Source organism: Pelobates fuscus, chromosome 1 (genome assembly GCF_036172605.1).
Source record: "Pelobates fuscus isolate aPelFus1 chromosome 1, aPelFus1.pri, whole genome shotgun sequence".
NCBI lineage: Eukaryota > Metazoa > Chordata > Amphibia > Anura > Pelobatidae > Pelobates > Pelobates fuscus.
In genome coordinates, this window is record NC_086317.1 from 24,904,624 (window position 1) to 24,920,885 (window position 16,262).

Genomic DNA, 16,262 nt, shown 5'->3' on the forward strand with positions numbered 1-16,262 from the left:
CAGATTCCAAATTGTAAAAGGTATTTTCTCGAGCCAGATCATAGCCATGACTTAATGTTTCCCAAAGAAGTGACTGCACTGCAACTAATGCATGTATATCTGATGGCCATTGTAAAAGTATAACCAGGGTTTTGTGATACAAGAGATATAAACAGGGTGAGAGGAAGATAATCTGCCACCGTATAGTTAAATTGATCATCTTTTACTTCAACCTTTGGCCAGTCAAAGTCCAGCGGTGTACTGCAAGCTCAAGGAAAAACATCTTGCTCAGGTAGAGGACTCTGAGCTGCAATCTCCATCACAGCCCTACAGGTAAGGAAAGCGAGTCCAGAAGGGAATATTTTGGGGTAGACAGTTAATTAATTGAGATTTTTTGGAGGGAGAGCACCAAGTATCAGGCATGATAATTTGTAGGAAGAAAATCTTTTATGTGCTGTAGGCAAGGGTTCTCTAGGATAGATTGGATTTCTCTAAATCTTAAAGTTGAGGAACATAGACAGTTAGTGGGCAGTCAGGAACTGAATTTTGTACTTAATGTTACGAATTCTGGAGCAGAATGAGAAGGAATGTTCAATAGAATAGTGAGATATATATTTTACATAATCAGGAATTGTGAATTGAGAGAGGAACAGCACATTGAGGGCAAAATAGAAGAATTGGAAAGAAAATAGACGAGTCGAGATTGCAAATCCCTAGTTAATTCTTCCCATTTCACACGTAGATTATATGGGTGAATGATGGGTACATGCTAAATATTGAAGCATTATTGGCATTATAACATTCAAGTACTTCAAAAAACAAGTGTATAGATTGGGGAATATGTTGATACATTTACTGTAATGGATGCTAGCAAAAATCAATAAAACATAAGAGAAATGTTGATGTTCATGTTGGTATGGATACATATTGGTCAGCTTAGTAAAATCTAATCTAAGGGCAGACTTTATGATGATCTTTACAGGTAACGGTGCAACAAATTAGCTAAGCATGCAGGAACTACAGTCCAAAAATATATGGACAGCCGTGGTTTGCCATCCTTTAACCCCTTAAGGACACAGCTTCAGAAGCTTGTCTTACGCTTAATGACACAAGCAATTTTTGCATTTTCATGCTGTTTGAGTTCAACTGCAATTTGCATCTCTCTCGTTTATTGCACCGACACATATTATATACTGTTTTTTAGAGGACAGAAAGGTCTTTAATTTGATGTAACATATATATATATATATAGAAAAATGCAAAAAAAATTACAAATTGTTTTTTTTACAGTTTTTGCAATAATAATGTGTGCATAATTCGTACAGGTTAAAGAAAGCAATTAAAAATAAATTAATGTAGTTGTTCTGATTTACAGAATAAATAATGTGTCTGGGATTTTCAGTTTTTTTTTGGTAGTTACAGGTCACAAAGCACAAGGAGTAAAATAAACTTTTAATGTGGAGCGATTTTAGAATTTGGTATGTTTGTCTTGTAAGCTTAATAGCCATAAAAGAAAACAAAATTTCCGCACAAAAGTATATATTTATATAAAGTAGACACCACAGGCTATTTACCCAAGGTTGTTTTGACACTTTCTACGTAGTCATTTCACCGCCAACCTCTGCTAAATATTGGAGAATTTTTTTTTACTTTTTTTTTTGTTTTTGGCACACAAACTTATAACAAAGAACTTCTCATGTGTATTTTGTAAAGTTGGTGTGTGCTATTCCTGTACAAAGTTTTATTTTGTGTTCAGTTACACCTGCTGAGTAAAAGGACACCCCCATTGTATGTCTATGGCACTATTTCGTGAAGCTACAGTGCCATACAGGAGACCTGCCCTTTTCAGTATTCACAGTAGAGTTTTGAGAGACGGATTTAATGAGCCTATGCTTCCATTTGGGGTATTATAACAGATTGACTGTTCAAAAAACCCCACAAAGGCCTACCATTTGTAAAAGTAGACACTCCAGGGTATCTCATAATGTGCATATTGTGCCTTAACATGCCCCCATTTTTCCACCAATATATGCTAAAGTATGTGGTAAAAAATAATTTGGGGCATTTTTTTTACATACGGATTGCATTTTTGCTGGACATTTTGTATATTTCATATGTGCCACTAAGTTCAAAACCCCCAAATTATGCTCAGCTAAGTCTCTGAGTAAAAAGACACCCCCATTGTATGTCTATGGCACTATTTCGTGAAGCTACAGTGCCATATAGGAGACCAAGCCATATCAGTTTTTACCGAACTTGAATTTTGACGCTGGGCCTATGTGCAATTTCCAAGCATCTTCGCAGGTTTTAAATTCAAACTACCCCACAAAGGCCTGCCATTTCTTAAAGTAGACACCCCAGGGTATTTCAAAAGGCATATTTTGAACCTTAGCGTGGGATCATTTTTCTGGCTAGCGTGTACCAAGTGTAGTGGTAATAAGCGTTTTTTTCTGCCTTTTTGACACACAAAGTGAGTTTGCACAGTATATTTTGCAAACCTTATGTGTACTACCACTGTATAATACTTCATATGTTGCTCAGCTATGTCTGCTGAGTACAAAAATACCCCCTTATGTACCTTTGCTAGGTATATGTGGACATCGGAGGCAGGGCCGGTGCAAGGATTTTTGGGTACATAGGCGAAGATGCATTTTTCCGCCCCCCTCCTCTAAAATTAACATCTTCACCGATGTGCCTCCTAACCAGCCCCTCCCTCTTCCCTGTCCCTTAGTGTTCCTCCCCCCCCCCCTCTTTTTCCTGTCCCTTGGTGTTTCTCTCCCCTCCCCTCTCTGTCCCTTGGTGCACCCCCCACCCTCTTAGCGGTCACACTCCCCTTCCTGGTGTGCCTCCTACCTGTCTTGTAGCGTTGCGGAGCAGATCCTCTACAGGAGCTTCAGTTTTCTGTACCTGGCTGGACTGACAGGAAGTGCTCTTTCAGTGAGCACTTCCTGTCAGTCTGGCCGGGTACAGGAAACAGAAGCTCCTGTACTGCGCTCCGCTCCGCCACACTACACTCAGTGGTGTATACACACTAACAGCCACACACACTCAATGACAAACACACAGACGTCACTGACAGACACAGACTCACTGATCTGACACACACTCATTCATTGACAGACACACACTCAATCACAAACATACTCTCACTGATTTGACAGACACTCACAAACACACACTGATAGACACACTCACACTGACATAACACACTCATACACTGACAGACACACACATTCATACAATCATTCACAGACACACACACACACTCACAAATGCATAAACACACACACACACACACACACTTACAGACACACACTCACAGACACACACATACACATACACAGACACATACACACACTCACAGACAAACACATACACAGACACACACACACTCATAGACAAACACACACACAGACACACACTCACACATACATACACACTCACAGACAAACACATACACAGACACTCACAGACAAACACATACACAGACACAAACTCACACATACACACAGACACAAACACTCACAAACACATACACAGACACACACTTTCAGACACACACAAATTATTACTAATGTCCACCCAGCCTCCCTACCTGGAGAGCTGGCGTGGATCTGTCCCTGGGGTCCAGTGGGGCTTCAGTGCGGCAGCGTTCTAGTGAGAGGCGGCGAGGGAGCTCTAACCTGTCTGCTCTGCTCCCTTGCGGGCTGTCTACTGATGCCGGGAGCCGGAATATGACATCATATTCCGTCTCCCGCAGAATCAGCAAACATCGCGCGAGGGAGCAGAGCAGACAGGTTAGAGCTCCCTCGCCACCTCTCATTAGAATGCTGCCGCCCGCCGGGGGTCCAGAAGGTGACCTGGCAGGAGGGAGCGCTTCCCTCCTGCCGGTCACTGAAATCTGGCGCCCCCAGAGCCGGTGCGCCCTAAGGCGGCCGCCTGTGCCGCTTTATGGACGCGCCGGCCCTGATCGGAGGTGCACATTTGGGACACAGCTATTCCATTTTTTTTCAAACTTTACATTTTTACGCTGTGCCCATGTCCCATTTTAGAGTATTTTACCAGGCTATCCCAGGGTATTTCAAAAGGCATATTTTGAACCTTAGCGTGGGATCATTTTTTATGCTGTGTCCATGTTCCAATTTGGAGTAGTTCAGATGGTTGGTTATTGAAACTTCCCCACAAACACATACTATTTATTAAAGAATACACCTTGGGGTAATGCAAAAGGCATATTTTGAACCTTGGCGTGGGATCATATTTTCTTTAGTTTGTTCCAGCTGTAGTGGTAATGTGCGTTTTTAAATGTATTTTTTAACTTTTAAAAACTTTTTTACTTTTTAAAACTTTTGTTTTGCTTATTAATTTTTTTAAAGTTTCCTAAACTTTCGTAAAACTTTTTTTTACAGATTTAACATTTTTCTAAGCTTTTTTTTTTTTTTACGTTAACCCCTAACTAGCAGTAAGCAACACTAACAGTAAATTCCCCATTTTCCCATAACTCCCACCCACCCCAGCTAGCAAAATATTGAATTATACAATATTTAAATTAGTTAATTAAATAAATCTAACCCCTGAGGGTTAAAAAATAAATAAAAGTTAATCGTCAGGGGTTAAAAAAAAATTAGATCACAGTATAATACTGTGATCTGTATTTTGATCACTGTAGGCAGTGATCGACTGGCAGGGAAGGGGTTAATTTTTATTTGGACTGGGTAAAGGGTTTATTTTTTTTAATTTTTTACTTAAACCTTATTAAAACTTTTTTTAAACTTAATTTTGTAACTTTTTAAAGCTTATTTTAAAACTTTTTTAACGTTAACCCCTAGTTAGCCTAACACTAAATCCCCCAATTCCCCACTAACTTCCACCCTCCCCAGCTAGCTAAATTTATAATTTTAAAATATTTAAATGAATTAATAAAATAAGTTTAACCCCTGAGGGATAAAAAAAAAAAAAAGAATTAACCCTCAGGGGTTAAAAAAAAATCAGATCATAGTAAAATGTAATCCCTGCCAATTAATCACTGTAGTCAGTGATCAATTGGCAGGGAAGGGGTTAATTTTTTATTAAACTGGGTAAAGGGGGGTGGGATTTTAATTTAACTTTATTTATTTTTTTAACAGGGGGTAGGATCACTGATGATCCGTCTCCCTGCACTTCACAGTGAACCCGGAAGTGCAGGGAGGCGGAAGGTGAGTATACACAGCACATGTGCTCGCTCTGACATGCTGTCAGAGCGGGCACATGTGCTGGGACAGCGCAAGTCGGTGCTCCCGGTCTGCCTCTAATACAGAGGCAGACCGGAGCACCATTAACCCCGCGATCGCGGCGATCTGGGGTTAATTTTACTGGGTGACGGACGAGGTCCATCACTCGTCGTTATGGCAATCCCCTGAGTGACGGACCTCGTCCGTCACTCGTCGTTAAGGGGTTAAGACCCAGAAGGAGACAGAGATGCTTTAAGATCCAGAAGGGGACAGAGACGCTTTAAGAACCAGAAGGGGACAGAGACGCTTTAAGATCCAGAAGGGGACAGAGACGCTTTAAGATCCAGAAGGGGACAGAGACGCTTTAAGATCCAGAAGGGGACAGAGACGCTTTAAGATCCAGAAGGGGACAGAGACACTTTAAGATCCAGAAGGGGACAGAGACACTTTAAGATCCAGAAGGGGACAGAGACGCTTTAAGATCCAGGAGACAGAGACGCTTTAAGATCCAGAAGGGGACAGACATGCTTTAAGATCCAGAAGGAGACAGAGACGCTTTAAGATCCAGAAGGAGACAGAGACGCTTTAAGATCCAGAAGGAGACAGAGACGCTTTAAGATCCAGAAGGAGACAGAGACGCTTTAAGATCCAGAAGGAGACAGAGACGCTTTAAGATCCAGAAGGAGACAGAGACGCTTTAAGATCCAGAAGGGGACAGAGACGCTTTAAGATCCAGAAGGGGACAGAGACACTTTAAGATCCAGAAGGGGACAGAGACACTTTAAGATCCAGAAGGGGACAGAGACGCTTTAAGATCCAGGAGACAGAGACGCTTTAAGATCCAGAAGGGGACAGACATGCTTTAAGATCCAGAAGGAGACAGAGACGCTTTAAGATCCAGAAGGAGACAGAGACGCTTTAAGATCCAGAAGGAGACAGAGACGCTTTAAGATCCAGAAGGAGACAGAGACGCTTTAAGATCCAGAAGGAGACAGAGACGCTTTAAGATCCAGAAGGAGACAGAGACGCTTTAAGATCCAGAAGGAGACAGAGACGCTTTAAGATCCAGAAGGGGACAGACGCTTTAAGATCCAGAAGGAGACAGAGACGCTTTAAGATCCAGAAGGGGACAGAGACGCTTTAAGATCCAGAAGGGGACAGAGACGCTTTAAGATCCAGAAGGGGACAGAGACGCTTTAAGATCCAGAAGGGGACAGAGACGCTTTAAGATCCAGAAGGGGACAGAGACACTTTAAGATCCAGAAGGGGACAGAGACACTTTAAGATCCAGAAGGGGACAGAGACGCTTTAAGATCCAGGAGACAGAGACGCTTTAAGATCCAGAAGGGGACAGACATGCTTTAAGATCCAGAAGGAGACAGAGACGCTTTAAGATCCAGAAGGAGACAGAGACGCTTTAAGATCCAGAAGGAGACAGAGACGCTTTAAGATCCAGAAGGAGACAGAGACGCTTTAAGATCCAGAAGGAGACAGAGACGCTTTAAGATCCAGAAGGAGACAGAGACGCTTTAAGATCCAGAAGGAGACAGAGACGCTTTAAGATCCAGAAGGGGACAGAGACGCTTTAAGATCCAGAAGGGGACAGAGACACTTTAAGATCCAGAAGGGGACAGAGACACTTTAAGATCCAGAAGGGGACAGAGACGCTTTAAGATCCAGGAGACAGAGACGCTTTAAGATCCAGAAGGGGACAGACATGCTTTAAGATCCAGAAGGAGACAGAGACGCTTTAAGATCCAGAAGGAGACAGAGACGCTTTAAGATCCAGAAGGAGACAGAGACGCTTTAAGATCCAGAAGGAGACAGAGACGCTTTAAGATCCAGAAGGAGACAGAGACGCTTTAAGATCCAGAAGGAGACAGAGACGCTTTAAGATCCAGAAGGAGACAGAGACGCTTTAAGATCCAGAAGGAGACAGAGACGCTTTAAGATCCAGAAGGGGACAGACGCTTTAAGATCCAGAAGGGGACAGAGACGCTTTAAGATCCAGAAGGAGACAGAGACGCTTTAAGATCCAGAAGGGGACAGAGACGCTTTAAGATCCAGTAGGGGACAGAGATGCTTTAAGATTCAGAAGGAGACAGACGCTTTAAGATCCAGGAGACAGAGACGCTTTAAGTCCCAGGAGACAGAGACGCTTTAAGATCCAGAAGGAGACAGAGACGCTTTAAGATCCAGGAGACAGAGGCGCTTTAAGACCCAGGAGGAGACAGACGCTTTAAGACCCAGGAGGAGACAGACGCTTTAAGATCCAGGAGGAGACAGACGCTTTAAGATCCAGGATACAGAGGAGCTTTAAGACCCAGGAGTGAACAGACACTATCATTCTATCTAATTTCCAATTCTAAAACATGCAAATCATGATGTAACACCCACATGTAATGCCATTGCCATCATACACTGAGTGACCCATGTAATGCTGATCTTAACATTTTGCAGACTTGGTGCCTGTGTCTCATTTCTCAGTCATACCAAGCCACGATGTAGTCTGCCTGACTCTCTGAGATTTGCAGTTATTTTCCTTCTATGGTGTTACATCCTTGACCACAAGCCCCCAATGAACCTGAAAATGTCCTTACCTGTCCCTATGGTCCATTTATCATGTGATTGGCTGTGTGTCACAGCTCACTGCCTGGATCCTCAGGCTGTAACTTATCCCAATGCTCCCAGATGTCTCCAATCTTTAACAAGTCATTAATGAAGGCTGATCCAGAATCATGTCTAAATTCACACAGTTCTATTGCTCCAGAATTTCATTGTTTATAATTGTATATATTGAATGCCTCGTTTCCCTGGATACATATAATTTATACATATTGCTGGGCAGCACATGGAAAGTATTGGCTTGGGGTATGTAGAATTTAAATAGTGCAGGAAGGAAATTGAGCCATTAATCAGTTAGCATAGGATTGCTACATGTAGCAGGGCAGCCTCTTTCATGTGATATCCATTATTATTTTATTTATATAGCCCCATCAGATTCCATAGCGCTGTATAATGGCAGCCTTACTCCAGTGTAGGATAATCACATAGTTAATTGATACAGCTGCACTGTTACACAGGCAGAGCAGAGAACCTCTCATTTAGCTAACATATCTCTATGTAAATTGTCCCTTGCATTCTATCCAGGTTATTTATTTATTAATATAAAGGTCTGTGGCGTGCCTCCAAGCACCTGACGTGTTAATGGCGGTTAATGAGTGACTTTATGAACATTAATGAATTGCTAATTATTAACGGGATTTTATATTGTGTTTAGTAACGGTGCATTATAAAATATGAATAGCGCCTTCGAAATTCAGACCTGTGAAAATTGATATTGCAATATTTTTCTATTTCCCATAACATTGAGAGGTATGAAATCTTGACAGGATGGGCCGATATGACGATAAACCATTGGGGACACTGAATGAATACCAATTTTTTTAATAAAGCTGTATCGAGAGGCCTATCCGTTAGGGGCCCATATGCTGCCCATGAGCAAAATGTTGTAGAAACATTATTTTGCATGGGTTGAAATTCCTTGAATCAGGCATTGTTCTTCATGGCCAAGTTCTCTGCTTTCATTGGGAGTGCATTGCCAAATCAGGACTGTCTTGTCCGAGTTGAGACAGTTGGGTGGTATGGCTTTCCAAATACATGAATTCAATGTCCATTTCTCATTATTAGCTCATAACAGACATGGGTAACATTTTACTGATATAAAAATAATGAAAAGTGTGCGACCTGACTTTTGGATATGTATAAGCGGATAAATAAAGAAGTGAAATGAAGTTAAAAATCATCTTTTATTTGATTAACTTAAGACCATCTTTAACGCGGGGCAAACGGGGCAGCTGCTAGTTACTCCAGGGACCCCTCCCGCTGGGCTGAGGGGGTTAAAACCCCTTCAGCTACTTACTTTAATCCAGCGCCGGGTGACCTCTCCTCCCACTCTGACGTCAGCTCCCGAGTAGAGAGGAATGCGCATGCGGGGCCAGAGCCGCGCGCACATTAAAAACGCCCATAGGAAAGCATTTCTCAATGTTTCCTATGGATGTTCTGCACGCTGGAAGCAGAAGCGCCTCTAGCACCTGTCAGGAAGACAGCCACTAGAGGCTGGATTAACCCTGCAATGTAAACATAGCATTCTCTGAAACTGCTATATTTACAGCTGCAGAGTTAAAACCTGGGGGACCTGGCACCCAGACCAATTCATTGAGCTGAAGTGGTCTGGGTGACTATAGTGTCCCTTTAATACTGCTCTGGTCTTGGCCCCTGTAATATGGGGGTGGCTGACTGCCCTGTGCTTCTCTTTGTCCAACCCGCCATGCTGGGAGGAAGTAAGGTCAGTTCACTTCCATTTCCTCCCAGTGAGGTCAGATCACTTCCTCATCAGTGCCGCTGGGGAGGAGGCACACAGAGGAAGATGAAAACATGGTGGAGGAGAGGGCCCAGGAAAACTGATGGCAGACTCCCATCAGCCTGGGCCAGCAAGCCCCTTCTGGACCCCAGTGAAGCCACCCCTCTGTACCCAAAAGGTAAGGAGACAGGAAGGCAGCTAAACATGCAACTTTGTTTTTGCTAATTTGTTTTGCTAATTGCTGATTTCACTTTTATTCATCAGACATTACAAACACCCCTGTGTTTCATACAGAGGATAACTACATGTTACAAACCCTAGAAGCACCTGACCGTTCCCTATTAATAAAATTCAAAAATATTTATTTTAACTTCTATTATTGCATAAAGTCTTAAAGGCTGCACACTATTTCCAAACGTCACTTTTGCCAAATTCTCTACCAGGGTCGATAAGAACAGAGTTGAGACATTATATTGGCCAAGATTGCTGGGAGTTGCTATCCAGGAGCTGTTAGAGGACAGACATTAAAATATCTAAATTGACACTTATCTATATATATATATATGTGTGTGTGTGTGTGTGTGTGTGTGTGTGTATCTGGCTGTGCGTGCGTCAGTGTGTGTATCTGGCTGTGCGTGCGTCAGTGTGTGTATCTGGCTGTGCGTGCGCCAGTGTGTGTATCTGGCTGCGCGTGCGCCAGTGTGTGTATCTGGCTGCGCGTGCGCCAGTGTGTATATCTGGCTGCGCGTGCGCCAGTGTGTGTATCTGGCTGCGCGTGCGCCAGTGTGTGTATCTGGCTGCGCGTGCGCCAGTGTGTGTATCTGGCTGCGCGTGCGCCAGTGTGTGTATCTGGCTGCGCGTGCGCCAGTGTGTGTATCTGGCTGTGCGTGGGTCTGTCAGAGCCGGTGCAAGGAATTATGCCTCCCTAGGCAAAGGTCCATTTTGCCACCAGCTCATGAGATCGTTCTACACGTTTATTCACTAAACTCAAAAAGGTACCATTCCACTGATTTCTTAAAGGACCACTATAGTGCCCCCACCCTCAGGGTCCCACTCCCGCTGGGCTGGATGGAGAGGAAGGCGTTAAACACTTACCTTTCCCAGCGCCGGGACTCCCTCCCGCTGGCGTCTTCTCACTGTGATTTTCACAGTGAGAAGCGTGGAAGCGCCTCTAGCGGCTGTCAATGAGACAGCCACTAGAGAGGCTGGATTAACCCATATGTAAACATAGCATTCTCTGAACCTGCTATGTTTACAGAAGAAAGGGTTAATACTATGTGGACCTAGCACTCAGACCACTTTATTAAGCTGAAGTGGTCTGGATGCCTATAGTGGTAATTTAACAATTTAGTACAAATACCTCCAAAGAAAATATACTTTTTTTTCCTGCAAGCCTTACTGAGAAGCCTCTATTCTGGGGCTGCAGTTGTGCACATCACAGCTTTCCCGTATTTCCCTAGTTAAACTCATTGAGAAAGGGAGAAGGCGGGCACACGCTAGTACAGCACACCTGCCTTTTCTGTTAGCTCTCTGGAGCTAAAGGAAGTGTAAGAAAACCTTCTTGGCTGTGTGACAGACAGGGAGATGTTTGGACCCCAATTATAAAAGGTCCAATTTCTATTGAGATCAACCATTTTATAAACTGTCAAGAAAATGACAAACTCCAGACACAGAAAGCACTTCAGCAAGTTAAAATACTTTGTGTGGAGTATCCCTCTCTCTTAGCAAACTGCCTTATACATATACATATACATATACACACTCACAATGCCTAATACACACACACACACACACACACACACTATGCCTTATACATACATGCAAACAAAATGTCTAATACATACATTCACCAAAACATAACTGCATCATACTCACAAACTCTTTCTAATACACACACTGCCTAATGCATATAATCACACTCTGCCTTATACATATACACACTCACACACAATGCCTAATACATATACACACTCACACTGCCTAATACATATAATCACACTCTGCCTAATACATACACACGCTGCCTCACACACACATAAACTGCTCTATTGATACATACAGGGGTATGGATATATATTTTTTAAAATCTACTTGTCCAACGGACTAAAGGGGACCGATACACAAACACATTAACCCAAACAGACATTACCTAATACACACATAGATACACATGCAAACGGATACTGCCTAATATGCACACACAAACAAGCTGCCCTCCTTCCCTCACATACTTAGGTGGGAGCTTGGGGCACTGGAATCAGCGCAGTCAGTCAGTCTGGTACCTAGGGGGGCCAAACAAATTCTTGCTCGAGGTCCAATCAATATTAAAGACAAACTTAATTTATGTTTTGTGTATGACAGAAATGGCCTCCCCTACTAAGCCACGCGAATGCTTAGTCACCAAGCAAGACGGGAAAGGATTTGGTTTTAGTTTACGCATTGAGAAGAATGAAGTGGGACATCTTGTTCGGTCAATCGAAAAAGACAGCTCAGCCGATAGATCTGGATTGAAGGATGGAGACAGGGTGCTGACGGTTGATGGCATATTTGTGGATGAAAAGGAGCACACTGAGGTAACAATACACTGCAAATATACGTTAAACATTTTACTGTGGTTTGAACTGATAAAATCTCACTCACTGACAAGTTAAGAGAGCAAGCGGCTGTGAATGGCAGATCCACACAGCACGACGTTTAAATGGCCGTTGTATTCATGGGATGTATTGTGAGCAGCGATTTTCAATGTCCCCCCATTTTTTTGTTTAATAACTACCCCCTGCTGGTTGCTGATCTGTTCACTCCCAATTATTTAATTTTAGGTCCCCCCACTCAATGCCAAGTGGTGAGGGTACAGGGGTGCCATTGCCTTCCTGTTATTTTATCCAGTCACTAGTTCATACATTTAGTGGACATGCCCCCTCCTGCTGCCTACCGTAATAACGGATCTGATTAACCTCCATAGACTTTTTTACAAAACTTTTTTTAAAGTGACAGCTGGCTAGCAATCGCTGGCTGTGAATATTATAATTATTATATTATGCATCAGTTAAAATAATAAGTTGTTGTCATGGTGATATTAATTAAGAAAGCCTTATGGATACCATGAGATTTATTTAGTAAACGCTGAATTATGCACACATATAATTATGCATTTTGTTAATGTGGTATATTTAAAAACAGATTGCAAAAGATCATATCTGCTTCCTTTACAAGCCCTCCCCTTTTAACCCCACATGGACTTTCTGTGGCTGTCCAATCGCAATTCTTAATGCAGCTCAATGCAGCCTGTTGCAAGGCATGTGCTCGGGGCAATTGCTGCCTAATGAACTTGGCTCCACTGAGCTAACTAAACCAGGAAGTAACAGGACAGATTGTCCGATTGACAGCCAGGGGGTGTAACAAGGTTAATTTATAAAAGTTTCAATTTCTATTGAAATCTGCACTTTTTGTGAAATGACAATAAAGAGGACACAGTCTTCACACACAAAGCACTTCAGCAAGCTGCAATGGTTTAGCAGGAAAATACAGTTATTTAAGAGTATATATATATATTTTTTTATCACAGGTGGTTGATATAATTAAGAAAAGTGGAAATTCAGTAACCCTCTTAGTTCTGGATGAAGTTGCTTATGAAAATGCAAAGAGGAAAGGAGAAGATTTATCTAAACTCAGCAAGACCTCGGCACAGCCTGTAACACAGCCAGAAGTCAGCCAGCCACCAAAGAAAGATGAGGTCCAAAACTCTGTTCCAAAACCACGAATCTGCTACTTAGCTAAAGATGGCGGCTCATATGGCTTTTCTCTTAAAAGCACACCAGGTGGGATTATAACACATTCAAGGCTATTCACACAGGTGTGATTTTATGACTTGGAGAATTTTTCCAATTTGGTGAGAAATTTAAAATTTATGTTGACTCTTTTTAATGAATAATGAGTGATGGAGGCATATTCTTCATGAGTTGCTCCAAGTATGAAAATTTGAGAATATATGTTGACTTGCTTAGCTTGGCTGTCCACTTGTCCACATCTTCAAACAGTGATACACTATATACCCTGATGTAAGGTTATACTCCGTTTTTATGTTATGTGAATATTATGTACACTTTCTCTATAATGTATCGCTTTACAGAGTTCCTTCATGAGTTTAGTAGAACATTGCTATTGAAAGTAACACACATGATGTTCTAGGTACTAGTGGCGTATTCTTGGGGTCACTGGCTCCTAATGGCATTGCGGCCAAAGCCGGAGTACGAGATGGCGATCATATCATCGAAATGAATGGAAACAATGTTGAGAATGACTCACATGAACAAATAATCCAAAAGGTAAGATTATATCATTTCCTTAGCTGTAATAAAACACCGTAGAATGAAGATGACTGGAGATCCCTGTATTAATTTATGATGCGTTCCACCGATGCAGATATAGTATCGCTAGGTGCACCAAGCCCCAACCTTTTAAGCTTTTATGCATAAATATTTAATTTGATATTACAACCGGGAATCTCTTGTTTTTCAGGAGCCCCAAGTAACTGTCTGTAGTTCCCCCTAATATTTACTCTTAATACATCTGCCTTAACTTAGACTGCCAGGAGGCCATACACTGTGCTAGGGACTGATAGCAGGCTTCAAGCAACACGTGACATGACTCTGCTTGCTAGTCTGCAATATACTCTGCTACATTCTTCCCTGAGCACGGGTTCTTACTATAAAGCATACTATTAGCTCCTTTGTGACTCTCTGCTTTAGCCTCTTTGAGAGTTCAATATCTTCAACATTGTAACCATCTGTTCCCAATATCCAATGGTTTGCTAAACTGTACTGGAAGATTTTCTGATATCCATTCCCTATGTACTAAACATGAGTGCTTGTCCCGTTATCGGTGCTCATGTAGTCACACCAGCTGGCAGTGAAGTCCCAGCAGGCCACCTGTAGACCATGTGTGCATCTGCAGATGATGGAGGCTTGTAAGGATAAAGGCATGCCCTTTCCATTTTGCCTGAATCCATAGTGTGTGAGGATCTACGAATTACAATCTTTGAGTATTTACAGGTTCTTGTACTGAGCTTTTTAAAGCTAGTTTAGCTTGGCTTAGCTTTCCCTCGGCAACCCCTGTAAACACACTACCTTTTGCCAGCAGTTATTTCACACTTTGGGCTGAAAATGTCTAGTGTGGTGACAGATCAGGAGTTCACTGTGCCAAATCAGTGAATGAATGGGATACAATGTATCTTCTCATCCATACATTAACTGCTACAATGTGTGCAATGAGTAGGAATGAAGGAGAACACTTCTTTACTCCACCACTTTCCATCACTAGGATGTAGGACCGCAAGGCGTTTCCAATCACTAGTCAGTGGTGGCTAACGGACCAGTCAATGCTGCTATCTACGTAACTACATATTTTCTATTATTTTTCATCCCCAAAAACAAACATTGTAAGTAACATGATCCTCCAAGAACATTCCATTTTCCTAATATTTTTATATATATTTTCAGGTAAAGGAGTCTGGGTCCATCATTGTTTTCCTGTTGGCTGATAAAGAAACAGAAGATTACTTTACAAAAATGAAGCTGAAAATCACAGCAGACACGGCTACTCTAGAACACTTACCTTCTAAGCCAAGAACTGTGGATTTAAAGAAAGAGCCAAGTGGATACGGGTTTTATTTGAGACAGGAAAAAAATCGAAAAGGTAAGCTGCTTTCACATGTTAAACAGGGTAGGACATCATGCATTCATCCAAACACATCCATTGTACTTCATGTGCCGAAATAGTTCAAACTTTCAATGCCTTCTTTTTAATCGTGTTTTGACAATTATGGAAAACAAAAAACAAAAAAAAAACATTTGGCTCAATTCAACAAACGTATATGAATTTAAGAATCTATTACCTAATGTTTAGGGAACAAAGACTTCCAAGCGGAACATTGCAGGTTCAGTTATATGGATAATGAGTGAAATGGATGCATCCCTTAAAGGGTTACTCCCAGCACCATGACCACGTCAGTGATTAGAAGTGGCTATCGTGCCTTGAGTCTGTATGTGCAGCGTTTTCCTACGAATTACTACACATACAGTTTAACCCCTCTGCTGATGTGTACCTCCAACTCCAGCAGTGTATTGGGATATGGGGATGTCATCAGCCAACCCGGAATAAGAGTTCCTAGCTGATTAATGTCAATTGTGTGCAACTGTCGCTGCACAGAATGATAGTCATTGGCTGAGAGAGGTCAGCTGACTTGAATGTCGCAGCGTGTCACTAGACCGCCAGGGAGCTTTAGAGCTAAAAGGTCTGCCCCATTACCAGGAAACCGGGTATGGCTACTCCTAGCACCATAACCACTGCAGCCCACTGATGATGCTTAGCGCAACATTTTGAACAATAAATTGTGGCTGACTGACTTCCTAGCTGCAAATCTTAGGCAAGATCTTCTTAAGGTTATAAATATATTTTCAACTGTGATATATTTTTCTGATATATTTGGCCTAAATTTTACAACTCATTTGTCACCTCACCACAACTAGAAACAACGTAACACACACACAAACAACACAATGATGAAATGCCATGTCACAGAGAAAGTGCAATACAAATTAGGAATAATTATCTGTCTGATTATACAGATAATGTTAACACAAATAACAGATATGTTGCATAAAACAACGTTTTACTTAAATATTCTTTATTGAAAAGATTTTAGAAATTGT

At 42.0% G+C, this 16,262-nt stretch overlaps 1 protein-coding gene across 2 annotated transcripts in view; it reads left to right on the forward strand.

Moving 5' to 3' along the window:
* The first annotated feature begins 205 nt into the window (after window positions 1-205).
* The window catches only part of PDZK1 (PDZ domain containing 1), a 29,533-nt gene continuing 13,476 nt past the window's right edge, over window positions 206-16,262 (forward strand). The window contains exons 1-5 of one of the 2 annotated variants that reach the window (XM_063442295.1): window positions 206-312; window positions 11,914-12,125; window positions 13,118-13,370; window positions 13,741-13,877; window positions 15,051-15,246. In XM_063442295.1, the coding sequence (XP_063298365.1) occupies window positions 11,916-12,125; window positions 13,118-13,370; window positions 13,741-13,877; window positions 15,051-15,246 (796 nt within the window). In that variant the 5' untranslated portion in view covers window positions 206-312; window positions 11,914-11,915. Of the gene's footprint in view, window positions 313-9,476; window positions 9,731-11,913; window positions 12,126-13,117; window positions 13,371-13,740; window positions 13,878-15,050; window positions 15,247-16,262 lie in introns of those variants that run through there. The other variant, XM_063442285.1, reaches the window with a different exon arrangement.